The 14,634-nt window shown below is 30.3% G+C and overlaps 1 protein-coding gene across 2 annotated transcripts in view; it reads right to left on the reverse strand.

Annotated features, from left to right (window-relative positions):
• Positions 1-5,572: 5,572 nt before the first annotated feature.
• The window catches only part of LOC127278131 (gamma-tubulin complex component 2-like), a 47,970-nt gene continuing 38,908 nt past the window's right edge, over positions 5,573-14,634 (reverse strand). For both annotated transcript variants that reach the window (XM_051299687.1, XM_051299686.1), the window contains one exon: positions 5,573-6,517. In XM_051299687.1, coding sequence (XP_051155644.1) covers positions 6,436-6,517 — 82 coding nt within the window. In that variant the 3' untranslated portion in view covers positions 5,573-6,435. The remainder of the gene's footprint in view (positions 6,518-14,634) is intronic.

The raw sequence follows: 14,634 nt of genomic DNA on the forward strand, positions 1-14,634 counted from the left end.
TGTCAATTTGGTTAATAACAAAAAGCTGACCCCATTTACCCTGAGTTTTAAAATTTTTGGGGTAAGTGGAGACAGCTTGTTATTACACAAGACTGCAAAAAAAATTTCGGTTGTCAGAGATCGAGGAGTCATTTCCCGTAGTTTTTGGTGAGCTGAATCCGAATCTGGCAACGAAAACCTCCCATCACGTCAGGATTTTGAAAAAATTGAGGGTAAAAGTCCCAAAAATCACGATTTTGTCACTTTTTGAAATTTTCTACCGGGCAAACCCGACATGCTAGAGACTTGTCCTAGGAGTCAAATTAAAGCTTGATATGTGTGCTTCACGAAGATATAGCGATATTGAAAACAACAAACTAAATTAGCTGTCAAAAATTGACTCACAATGTCCGTAAATACAACTATTTAAAAAAATAATTGGATTTGCTTGGAAATTGTTACTTGGGGGTTTTCGGGGTCGCGGATTACTAATGAGATGTCAGATTTTTAAAATTAAAAATCGCGGATCCAATATGTTGGATTGAATCAATTTTTAAAAAAGTCGTCTGCCATATTGGATCCGCCATTTTTAATTTTTAAAAACTGACATTAGATTCGTAAACAGCGACCACGAAAACCGCCGTGTAACAATTTCAAAGCGAATCAAATTATATTTTAAAATAGTTGTATTTACGGACATTGTGAGTCAATTTTTAAGTTTTACAACTTAAAAAAATCATTTTTGACAGCTAATGTAGTTTGTTGTTTTCAATATCGCTATATCTTCGTGAAGCACACATATCAAGCTTTAATTTGACTCTTAGGACAAGTCTCTAGCACGTCAGGTTTGCCCAGTAGAAATTTTCAAAAACTGACAAAAACGTGATTTTTTGAACTTTTACCTTCAATTTTCTCAAAATCCTGACGTGATGGGAGGTTTTCGTTGCCAGATTCGGATTCAGCGCACCAAAAACTACGGGAAATGACTCCTCCATCTCTGACAACCGAATTTTTTTTTTGCAGCCTTGTGTAATAACAAGCTGTCCCCATTTACCCCAAAAATTTGAAAACTCAGGGTAAATGGGGACAGCTTTTGTTATTAACCAAATTAAAGTGAATTTCTGTTATGGGAGTCATAAGGAATAAGAAAAAAATTTTTGTCTGATTTTGAAGTCTGTTTTCTTTGAAATGCTCGACAAAATACTAAAACAGTATGAATTTGATTTCCAAATTTTTATGCATTAAGTGGTAACTTGTATTATCTTGCTGGTAATTGTTGAGATAAAAGCTTGGCAATACTCAGAACCTCTTGTAGGTGATCTGAGGTTAAAATATTGACGTTAAACTTAATTTTAAAACTGTAAATTAAGCTCCAACACCTCTTGTCCCTATTTACCCAAACTGACCCTACATAATTAAAACATTTCGTTTTTATCGGTTTCGGCTGTCATCCCTGTTTTCTCGAATTAATTTTTTTGTACGCATACTAATAACGCTTATTATTTCTATAAAAAAAACAATTGTTGTCAGAGTGTATCCGATAACTAGCAAATAGAAGACAATCAGGAGTAATTTTTCCGTGCTTATATCTTCTGGTGGTGCAACTCTACTCACTTTGTTGTCTTCTTTTGAAAGAATTTCATATAGTAAACCGCCTTCTGATGATCTTAGTAAAATTTCATTGAAGCGATCAAGAAAAGGAGATCCGTACCTTATAATCCAGCTCTTGGTGTAATAGGGCAAAAGTTGATCCTGCAGTATTCTGCCATTTAACTTTTCCTCCGTAGCAATGAAGTCATTTACATGTTTGCCAGCATTAAATGTAATACAAGTTACATTTTGATATTTTGATAAGTAAGCCAAGCATTCGTTTACACGGTCTAAATTAGAAAGCTCGACTGATTTTGTGCCTAGTTTTCGAATGTAAGAAACAGGACTTGCAATCAGTGCTTTCTTTACAAAGGGATGCATAATTGGCGTCAATGACGAATTAGCAAGTTCTTCGAGATTTTGAATTTGCGGTTCGGATAGAAAATTGATATCCAGAATTACTGAATAGAAGTAGCCTGAGTAGACAATGCAACTCAAGACTAATAGACCAAAAACAATTCTTTCAGCTTGCTTTTCTGGTTCTCTGACAATTGACAATCCAATTAGAATTTGACTAATGTTGAAAGTTTGCCAAGTGTTTCTGTCGAATTTTAACATCAGAGTTATAATGCGAATTGTGCCAATTGCAATAGTGGTTGCAAGCAACATGTAAATGAATTCCTTCGATATTACGATCACTTTAGTGAATCTTGCGGCATTTGGAATCACAGCCTTTACAAGACTAAAATCTACAATGCGCATACGTAGCATATTTGGGTCATATTTTATATTCTCCCACATGAAGATATTTAAAATAATTTCCATTTTGTTTCTCTGAAAAATTTTTAAAAGTTTAGCAATACCTGTAACATTGGACATGTAAATGTTAACCTTACAATGCATTACTTTTGAAAAAATCTCTATCAATCTTATGTACATTCTATATTGCATCATCTGTTCCTGATATTTAAAGATATTAAAGATGATTTTTATTGGATAACCCTGAAGATTCAGCAGTTTGTTTGTAAACCATTTCTTTTCTGTTGTTACTATTTGAGCGCTGTAATTTTTTGCAAATGGATTAATTTCATGCAAAATGGGCAATTTACTGATTTTCAATGCCAGTGATTTTTCACTTACGGGGAAATGCTGCATTATTGCAACGTCAAGAAAATCTTGTAACCAGAAGTATTCAAGTAATTCTTTGTTCAAGTGAGGATTTCTTTGAGAAAAGATGTTAATCAAACATCTAGGATAGGAAAATCCTTGCGATAGTTGTTTCAATTGCAGAAGTATATTGTACACGAAGCCTCTAGTGTAATTATGATTGCCATTGAGAATTATAACGAACAATGTCGTTCGTCTTGGTCTTTGTATCAATGGTGGAAAGAGTTTCTTCAGATCGTATTGCATTCTATTTAAACTAATACTCAAGGATGGAATGTGTTGAGTAACATCTGTTATCAAGGTATCAATGCTTGAACTTGAATTCAGAAATACCTTATAATCATTGATAAATACTACCTGATACAGTTTTGACTCCTCTTTTAAATATTTTATTAATCCTCGAGTATAATCGCTATTGGTTGTCACTCCAAACATGAAGGCACAAGAAAATGCCAAACAGAAGCCACAGTTTAGGAACTTTACCATAATTTGTCGTTTTAACAATAAACAACATGTTTATTGTATTTCTTCGGTATTGAATCTTTAACAATTCAATACTCTTAATAAATACTAAACTTTACCACATGCAAGACAAACTATGTTTGCAGAAATTGTTGACGTCTAAAATAAAAATGAAAACAGAAAGAATTATTACTATCAGATATGTAAAAAGAGATAGCAACCAAATATTTGTGAAATGTTGGAAAATTTTACAATGTTTTTCTTTTGAAAACAGATAACGATATTTTTCAGCAATTTTGAAGAATTTTAAAATATTTTACGTAGATATTATCTTTTTTTTAAAAAATAAAAAACTAACTTCAATTAACGGTGTTCTGCAATGGTAAGCAGTGGTTGTCTTTCAAAAATTGTCTCCTGGTAGGTGCATTTAATTTAAAAAAGATTTTTCTCTCAACTCGGATAGAAACGGAAAAATCGAAAAAATACCATTTATCCTGAACTACTTACTTACTATGTACTTTAATTTACGCACAAGAAATTGATTTATTTCATTAAATGACGACAGGAAGTAAAAATAAGAAATTTTTTTGTAGCCGACAGGTGCTGACTCAGACGGTAAATTTCAGTACTACTCAAATGTTTATACTCTTCCTATTTTACTTACAGTCGTTTTATATGTGAATAAATTTTTAATTTCTGGGAGGCAAATGAAAGTACACAAACTCAGGATAATTGGTATTTTTTCCAATTTTGCCATTTCTGTCTGAATTGGGAGAATAATATTTTTAAAATTAAATGTACCTCATTTTTAAAAGACAACCACTGCTTGCCATTAAGGAACACCGTTAAGTGATAATAATCTGATTTTTTCCTACAATTTATATTAATTTTCATGTATTTTTTTTTTCTAAAGTAGGTCACCAATAATAGTTATGGAGGAACAAATATTTCTTTTAACTTTGGGATCGATATTTTTTTCATTTCTATTAAAGTTCTAAAACTTAGGATATATTGTTTAAAAATTTGAAATTCTAAAAAATGTATGAACCATTTTTTGTATTTAATGTAATTTTATATTTTATTTTTAATATTTATATTTCAGTTAATTAAAATGTTTTTATTTTCTTTAGTACAAATTATTATTATTATTATTTATTATTATTATTAATTGGTTTTACTTACGTATCTCTGATACAAATTATAATATTTCTTTATAAGAACAGTCGTCTGATAGCCTTTATATTATTTTATTTATAAGAATAGACGTCTGTTAGTAATTAAAATATTCCTTATACAATTTTGCCTGATCAGAACTTCACACTAATTATAATTTTCGACTAGTATGTTGTGAGCACGGAACAAGAGTGACCATGCCGGTTATTGCCGGCGTTTCGTGAAAATGATCACGTGACGACGAACACCGCCATGACACATCCAGGGACGTGCGCTCAACTTTTTAACCCAGGGACGACTAAAATTTTCTAATAACACATGTAAAATATATTCCTGTTACACGATAAAAAAGAAAGAACACATAATCGTTTAAAATCGATTAGGGGAAGGTGGGGTAATGGAAGCTTTTAAATTTCAAGTACACAGAGACTTTGAATTTCGTGGAAATAATTCGGAAAACTTGAACAATCTTCCTGTATGTCATACGAAGATAAATGGTCACATTTCTGATAGATTTGTAGAAACTACAAGGAATAATCAAGTTTTCGAGTTTTTCTTCTTAAATGGAAAATATTTCCGGAGATCATAGTAAATAGTTAAAAATTTATTATTTAATTATGTTTTGTGATTTTATTAGAGATAAATATGTGTAGATTTAGATACATGAATAAAAATAGAGGTAATAATTAAATTTGTGTTTTCTTCTTTTTTTCAAATTGTGGCCTGTGAAAATTCTTTGGGGTAATGGGAAAATTGTGTCAGACAGCAGAGTTTCGTTACCTCGATATGGCTCTTCTTATTTTTTTGAAAATTAAACAAGATTCATTTATAAAATTTGATATTGTTGCATATTTAATTGCTAAAAATCAATATTTGTGTTTTATTGTCTAAAATGTGTTATTATTAGATATTCTAATACTAAAGAAGATGTAAGTCTTTTTTATGTCTTAAATATTTTGTAAAATTTACACCATTAATGATTTCAAGAACATTCAAAATCGAGTTCCAGTCCAAATAAAGAAATTTTCTTGATTTATTTTATATGAAATAAATAAGTAACTGAAAAAATAAATGTAAATCAATTACACTTTTGCATTTTAGATAAACTATACTTGCGGAATTCTGGTCACCGGATTTCATGCGCCACTTCGTTAGTTCATTACACATAAAACTTTAGATAAAAAAAATTTTCCGTTGTTAATTAAAGTTCTAGACATGTACTTTTAGGTAATAAATAACATTTTGTCGTTCTACATGCACAGAAGCTTTAGACCAGATCTACATTCTTTGATTGATTCTGCAAAATATAGACATTTCAGATGTTATCGCCAATCTAAATGGATGAGTTATATCTATTATTTGTTATCGATTTATAAATATCGCAGTTTTTGTACTAATTTGAAGAAAACGAACGTAACGTAATCCGATCACAATTTTATTTATTTACATTTAATTTTATTGAAAAATATCCTAACCATATTTGATGTTAATCACATTAAATTTATTTTGTTATGATAATTGTGAGGTTAATTTTTTTATACAGCGCTATGCTACAATTCATTTAAATATTTTAAAACATATAATCAATCTTCGAAGGAGAAAAACATTTCATGAATCTCCAAACTGTTTACACTTAAATTCTCATCATATACAAAACTATTAATTCTTTTATTTTTTGTAAAAATTAATACAGATAAACATACAGTTTTATGCGAAGAACAGAAGAAAGCTGTCCTCTCTGTTGGTCCTTTAGGTGTTTATCATTTAGTTTGGATCAGAAGCATTTTATATTTGTTACTAAATCCCGTTAACAGATTTCATATTTCAGCTCTGTTTATCAACTAAATTACATTTACAAATTTTAGTAAAAAAAAAACTATATATAAATTTAAATTGTAATTTTTTCAAACATGATTTTACTTGTGGAACTACAAAAAAAAGGGAAAAAAAGATCACAACTGTTTAAAAGTAATATGTTAACATTATATATGATCTCATAAAACAACGATCAATGAATATAGCCTTTTTGCATTTCTTATGCAAAGCAAAAATTAGACATTACTTTTATCCCGAAATATCTTGAGAAGTTCTCTTTCTTGTATCTCGAGCAGCTATTTTTTGTACATAAAACTGATTAAAGTCCAACCTATAAAAAAAAAGTAAATAAACTATGATTATTTCTAACAACGTATATAAGTAGGTCATCTAACAAGTAAATCTACATAAGTGTAATTCATTAATTTTAATGAAAAATAATTTAATTGTATTATTCAGTGTACCTTTTCATTTACTCTGATGCGATTCCAAGTGAGATTTTGACTTTTTCAGAGTAGGTTAACTGATTCCAATAAAACTTTGGAATTTTGTTATATATAGTAAGACTAATCTTTAACCCGGGTGTCTAACAAGGATTCAGAAAAAAATTCCCTGACTTTTCCCAGACTCCTCCCTGACATTTTTTTATTTTTCCCTGACTTTTTAATAACTTTATTTCTGCTTTTTTTTGGACACAAATATGGTTATTGACATATTTAACAATAAATTAATTTCTAATGGTAGTAACAAATGGTAATAAAAACCATTCAAATTTTTTTAGATTAAAAAATTTATAAATTCACAAAAAATTTTAATTTTTATAGAAATTTACAGAAATTTCCCTGACTTTGAATGAAATTTTTTTGAAATTCCCTGACATTTCCCTGATTAACAAAATTCCCTGACTTTTCCCTGACTTACCAGTGTTTTCTTTAATGTTCCAAAGGAATTCAATTGTAAATGCAAATTTAACTTATTTAATTTTAATAATTTACGAGTATAAACAATTGCGATTTCTGCTAGTTGACGTGCAGACGACATTGCGCACGCAGCATTCTCACGTATCCAATTTAGTCCACGAATCACGTCAGCTGGTTACAGGAGAATGCTGCGTGCGCAATGTCGTCTGCACGTCAACTAGCAGAAATCGCAATTGTTTATACTCGTAAATTATTAAAATTAAATAAGTTAATAACATTAAAGAAAACACTGGTAAGATCATTTTAGCGTTTAAGTGATTGAATTTTAGATTGTCGCGTGAAATTTATTCATTTATTATTTAATAATTTATTTAGTTGTAAAATTATAAAAAATTGTTCTCAAAGAGATTTATTCCTCTCAGTTTCCTTGATATTTTAAAAAAAAGTAGACCTCAATCCGATTATTAGAACGGAAGATATAGCAGTTTAAAATTTTTTGTTATTATTGCAAATCTTGTAAACTAACAAATATTTTAAGCTGAGATTTACGTTAAAGATTAGTCTTACTATATGTAACAAAATTCCAAAGTTTCATTGCAATCGGTTAACCTACTCCGAAAAAGTCAAAATCTCACCTGGAATCGCACTCTGTTAAAGGCAGGTCAAAGTCAATGCGATTTTCCCATTGAAGCTCTATGTAAAAATTGAATCGGAGTCAAATCACGTCCACCGTAAATAAAATTTTTTTTACATTTTTGGAAAAATAAAAGCAATTATGAAAATCTATAGCTCAAAACGAACCAAACAAACACTTTAAAACGTTTTTCAAAATTTTAAATTTGTATAAACTTTCTTTTTAATAACAAATTTTTGTATCATTTTAAAAAAAAATTAATAACTCAAATTTCGTTTGCTAGAAATTATGGGCAATTTTTTAGGTAGTCAATGAATATCCACTCTTTTAATTAAACTTAATTGTGAAAAAAAATTTCAAAATTTTTTAATTTTTAATAACAATTTTTTATTTCTAATTATAACCGGAGATTTTGAATTTTTTCCCCTTGACAGTGATTTAAAATGAAAAAGTAGGATTTAAAACAGCGTAAAGCCTACAAATCTCAATCGATTTTGGAATTTTTTTTTAAAAATAATCTTCAATAAAATTGTAAAAGATCCCTCGAGCCCGATTTTTGATTTTCAATTCGCATAAATAATCATATTATTATAAACGAATTTGTAAAAATTGCTTTTTTTTTTAAAAAAATCTACAAATTTTGAGATTTATATCTTAAATTCTTATTTGAGATAATTACTTTGATCGTTTTAAATAAAAGTAGTGACCCAGGAAAATTTTGGGTCACTGATCACAAATTCGATGTTTGTTTCTCAAATATTCACTACAGCATAGCATATCCAATAAGGTGGACAATTTTTTAAAAATTAAATTCGATTAAAAATTGTTACTTACAATTAGGTTTTTTTTGTTACTGTTTACGAATTGTACGTCAGTCTTTTTAAAATTTTAAATGACTTTTAACAAACCTTTTTTAAGTGAATCTAATTAAATTTTAAAATTCGTTTGCCATATTTAATCTGCCATTTTGAATTTTGAAAAACTGACAGCGAATTCGTGATTAGCGACCGCGAAAATCCCCCCACTAATCAGATTCAAGCGAATTTAAACGATTTTTACAAATTCGTCCGCCATTTTAAATTTTGAAAAACTGACATCGATGTCACGGTGGTACCTAAAAAGTTTGAATTTTGAGTTTTGTTTTAAAATTTACTTCTTGTAAATTTTAATACAATAGGGTAAGTCCACGTCAGAAATATCAGAATCTGCAAGTGGTTCTTCGATTTTAATGATACTTGGTAAAATTATAGCTTTATATAAGAGCAATGTGTAAGTAAAAGGAATTTTTAAAATATCTAAAATTGTAGGAGTTAGGGTCATTTGGGGAAAATGTAAACAAAGGGTAAATGTAAACAGCAGATATTGCAGCTTAATTTACAGATTTAAAATTAAGTCCGACCCCAATATTTTAACCTCAGCTCACCTGCAACAGGTTCTGAGTATTGCCAATTTTTTTTTCGACAATTGTCAAAGACATACTCCAATTTGTCGCTTAATGCATGAAAGATTGAAAATCAAAGTTTTACAGTTTCAGTATTTTGTCTCGCATTTGAATAAAAATGAACTAAAAATTCAAACTAAAATTTCTAATTATTCCTTATGAATCCCTTAACAAAAGCTAGCTTTGATTTTTTAATTTCGTCAATTCAGTTAATAGATAATTAAGTGTTTACATTTACCCCGAGAATTCGAAAACTCGGGGTAAATGTAAACAGAATTTCTTCTGCATTTTAAAAGAAAATAATTGAATAAATTTGCTTCTATTTCACAATTACATTATTTTGGCCCTGTAAAATTACATAAAAAACGAAATTGGATCTTCTTTTATATCTCCTTCGTGTTAGTCAGTTGCAGGTATAGACCTGCATAGTATTGCATAGTGCATTTACGTGTTTAAAATATAGGAAAGCGATTCTTCACGATTGGTGAATAAAACTCAGGTACGTAGGAATCCTAGAATAAGAGTGAGTGATGGATTGGTTGATTGATTGATAGATTGATTGATGAATTGATTGATTGGACGATTGATTTATGGATTGGTTGATTGAGTAATTGGTGGATTGATTGGTAGATTGTATTGATTGGTGGATTGGATTGATTGGTGGTTTGATTGGTTGATTGGATAATTGATTTATAGATTGGTTGATTGAGTGGTTGATTGGTGGATTGCTTGATTGATTGACTGATTGATTGGTGGATTGATTGCATGATTGGTTGATTGAGTGATTGATTGGTGGATAGATTGGTTGCTTGGATGATTGATTTATAGATTGGTTGATTGAGTGATTGGTGGATTGATTGGTTGATTGATTGAGTGATTGATTGATTGGTGGATTGATTGGATGATTGATTTATGGATTGGTTAATTGACTGATTGATTGATTAGACAACACAATTATACTTTTTTATTTTCTTTATTAGGTTTTAAGAATGCCGCGAAAGAACGTTAAGAAAAAATCACCTTCTTCTTAGAATTCTTCTGAACTAGAAAACGCAGTACATGCTGTAGAGAACAAAACGATGACCTACAACAGAGAAGCATAGAAAGCATACGGAGTTTCCATGGCCGTAATTTTTCACAGAATCAAGGGTAGAAAGTGTAAAATTGAAAAACTGATTCCAGGTCGTGCTTGTGAATTACCCATAGATATAGAAATGCTCTTAGTGAAGTGTCTGAAAGCTAGGGCTCAGATAGGATATCCTTGCGACAAACTAGAAGTTAAACTTCTTGTGCAGTAATACGTTATTGCAAATAACGTTCAAACATGATTTAAGGATAATTTTCCAGGGGATGATTGGTACTATGGATTAATGAAGCGAAACCCATCCCTTTCATTCAAAAAACCCGAAATTTTTCAGAAAGAAAGAAAAAGTGCTCGAGACCCATTCGTTGTTTATGATTTTTATGATAAACTGAAGAATGTCTACTCAACGTCTGGCATTGATGAAAATTCAGCAGCTTTAGTATTTTATGCAGATAAAACCGGGTTTGCTACTGATCCTTCACGTATGAGAGCAATAGGTGAGAAAGGACAATGTTTAAATAGGCTATCTGGTGGATCAGGACGTGAGGCTACATCAGTCCTTGTGTGTGTGTCAGCAAGAGGAGATTTCATGCTGCCTCTTATTGTGTACAAAGAACAAGCAGTTCAGCCACGTTGGACATCTTCAGATTCATTTCCTGGCACCATGTACGCTGCTACTGGCAATGGTTAGATGGAAGAAGTGACTTTTTTTGATTGGTTGTCTAAAATGTTTGTACCGGCTCTCAATGATATTCGGAAAAATGATAATTTGAAAGACAAAACAGCTATTCTGTTTTACGACGGCCACGCTAGTCATATAAGCATCCGAATTATTGAGCTAGCTATCGAAAGTAACATTCACCTCTTGAAATTTCCGAGTCATCTTACCGATCGGATTCAACCCCTTGATAAATGCGTGTTTGGTCCCATGAAAACAGCATGGGACAAAATGTTAGTTGATGATGGGAAAAAAAATGGGACACAAGAATTCCCGGTTGGCAAAACACGAGTTTGCTAAATTATTAGGTAAACTGTGGAAAGCATTCAATCGCAGAAACATCATCAGTGGTTTTAATTCCACCGGATTGTTTCCCTTAGATGAGACGAAAATTCCTACAGATTTATTTGAAGCAAGAGCATTGGCCCGTTTTCATCACCGAAAAAAAATCCAGAATCTGCTCGATTCTGCTGGATCCGAATAAGAAGAAATGCCTTCTTTTCAAAATCATTTGGGAGATGATGGTTTTTTTAAAGAAACGATCCCGAATAACAGCGAAGAAAATGAGTCATCAACATCTGAAGTCACAGACGTTCCGTTAGATTTAAGCTGTAAAACAAAAAAACGCAAGAAGAGAAGGAAAGCACATCTGTTACGGAAATTATTGACATTTTCGCTCACCATCTAACAAAGATCGCTTCATCGAAGCCAACGATGGATCCTGCAAAGAATTCAAGAACACGCTTAAAACATCACACGTATGGAGAAGTTCTAACAACGCACGCAGTTCTAGCAAGGCTCAAAGAAGCAGAAGAAAGAAAAAAGAAAACAAGCAGAAAAAGAAAGCGCGGGAGACCACGAAAGCAACTAACGGAAGAAAAAGAAAGTGAAGAAATGGAAACTTCCGGCATCGAACAAAAACTGGAAGAAAAAACAATTCAACCTAAACGAAAGCGAGGAAGACCACGAAAAGAACAGAAGGACGAATCAGAAAGTGACGAAATGGAAACATCAGAGGTCGAACAAGAAATGGAAATAGAAAAATGTCTTCAAGAGGTTGGAGAACACGTCATTTTTCTGTACGGGGGATCACACTTTCCAGGAAAAATAATTAAAGTTACGGAAAACGGCGCAGAAATTTTTGCAATGCAGAAAAGTGTGAAGTCGTGGAAATGGCCAACAACTCCTGATTTAACGAAGTGTCCTTGGGAACATATTGTTGGTCACATTGAGTCGCCAAAGTGCATTTCAAGAAGATGATTTTCTACAGTTCCTGACATGGCAAAGTTTGGTTGGATCTAGGGTTCTCATCAAAGCAATTAATATAACAATGTGTTTTTTAGTAAGATATTAGTCATATTGAGTCTTCAAAGTTTATTTCAAAAAGAGAGTTTTATAAATATTTTTAATTTCCTCCATGGCAAAGTTTAGTATAGAATCTAGCATTCTCATCAGTAATTATGATCACAATTGTCATATAAAATATTGAACTGATTTTGTAATGGATAAGATTAACATTGTTAAACTATTATTAATACTAATTCTAATATACGTTTTTCTATATCTTGAAATTTAAATACTTAGATTACTTTCTCCCTAGACCTTTTAAAAAAATTATTATTGAAATTTTAGAAAGTTTATAAAATTATGTTTTATAAAGAGGAAAAATTATGCACTATATTAATTGTGTTGATATTCATATTTTCTAAATGTCAGTTTTTGTCTTCAAATTCGTATTCAGTGACCTCAAAAACCCCCGAGTAGCGAGATTCAAGCAAATTTGATCAATTTTTAACAATATTTTTATGTTCGTCCGCCATTTTGGATCCGCCATTTTGAAATTTAAAAATTCGATTTTAGAATCTTATTCAGCAACCTTAAAAACTTATTTTCACCAAGTTGAAATTAAAATTTATTGAAGTTATTCAAGTTTTTACATTACTAGTTTTGTTATGGTAATGATTGCTTATTTTATATGTTGCATATCAATCAATTGGTTCAATTATTTTACATCTACCAAGAATTTTTTTTCAGTTTTTACATCCCTTTACACAGTAGTATACTTGGGATAACTTTTTTCTTAAACCTCTTTAAACTACAGGGGTGTTTACATTTACCCCGAATTTTGGGAAAATTTCAAAATCTCGGGGTAAATGTAAAGAGTCAGTTTTAAGCGATTCAAGTTGATCAATATTTTATTGTACCTCATAAAATGTTTCTAGGGAAGTGAAGTAACAAGTTCATGCAGTAGAAAACCGGAAGTATTGCTTTTTAAAATAAAAAACTTACGTTATTGTCGAAACTAAGCAAATCCGTTTACATTTACCCCAAATGACCCTATATCACTTTTAATTTTGATACTGCATTTTTTTCTTTCCTTGATATCTCGGTCAATTTTCAACCGATTTTGATGAATCAAAAACGATTTTTTTCAGAAAATTACGTATTTTCAGGAAATTTTAAAATAAAAATAAAATTTTGTTATTTAAATAGAAAAAAGTGAAAAACAAAATTTCTTTTAGATTTTATTTCAATTTAGAACCTCCTTTTTTTAATTTTTTAATAATATTCCTTATTATTTTATTTTTAATTTAAAAAAAAATTCATCCTGGAGACTTTTTTAGATCTCGTGATATCGTCCTTTAAGTATTATAAGTCTTCATCAATTTGAAAACCGCAGGACATGCTTCTATCATTACTTTCATTTGTTTGTTGAAATTTTTTATGGTTATGAATAACTATTTGTTTAGTTAACCTTTTGTAATATTGTATTATCTTATGTGTAATATTAATATTAAAGTTTTCATAACTTTTGTTTGTATTTAGGTGCACAGGTAGGTTATTATTACCTTTTTATCATTAGTTTTACTGCTTTAAATTTTATTATTTTTTATAACATTAATAATTCTAATAAAGACATGTTTTTCAGTTATTGCATGGATTAGTATTTTTATACATTACAATGTTTCCGCGTTGCTTCAATCCCTTACAAAAGAAACCACATAAGAAAGTTGGAAGGGAGAACCTTCGTCTTGTTTCTGATTCTATTAGTAAAGTGTTTTCAGTTAATTTAGAAACATATATTTGTAATACATGCCGCTTACAAGTACAAAAATCTTTGCATGATTCTACACCAAGCTCAATAAATACTAATTCTTTTGAAAAAATGGAAATAGAAGAAACTGAGGTTTTACCTGCAGCTGTAGAAGAAATGGAATTTGATGTAGTTGAAGACTCAATTGAAAATGAAAATGATGATTTACAAAATTTAAAAGATGAAGTTAATAGAAAAGAAAGTATCTCCAAATTAAATGAAATTTTGTCAATTTTACAGCTTTCGTCAATTAAAGTCAGTTCAGATCTTCGAACAAAAACTGAACAACTCAAAAAAATAAACGAAATAATAGAAACGTTTGATATGCTTTTGAAAAAAGTATTTAAGTTTATGGAAGCAGACAAGTTTTAGAATGATGTAAAAGAACTTATTAATGAAATTAAGGAAAAGCTGAATAGTAAACTAAAGAAATCAGATGCAGTGAAATTATTAACTATGTTGACAAAGACTTGAAAAGTCCGCAAAATAGTAAGGATATTTGACGTACCATATAGTTTAGCCCGCAAAGCTGTCAATTTACATGTGAGCAACGGTAT

Source organism: Leptopilina boulardi, unplaced genomic scaffold (genome assembly GCF_019393585.1).
Source record: "Leptopilina boulardi isolate dan_hultmark-lab unplaced genomic scaffold, ZJU_Lbou_2.1 LbouV2_195, whole genome shotgun sequence".
NCBI classification, from domain to species: domain Eukaryota; kingdom Metazoa; phylum Arthropoda; class Insecta; order Hymenoptera; family Figitidae; genus Leptopilina; species Leptopilina boulardi.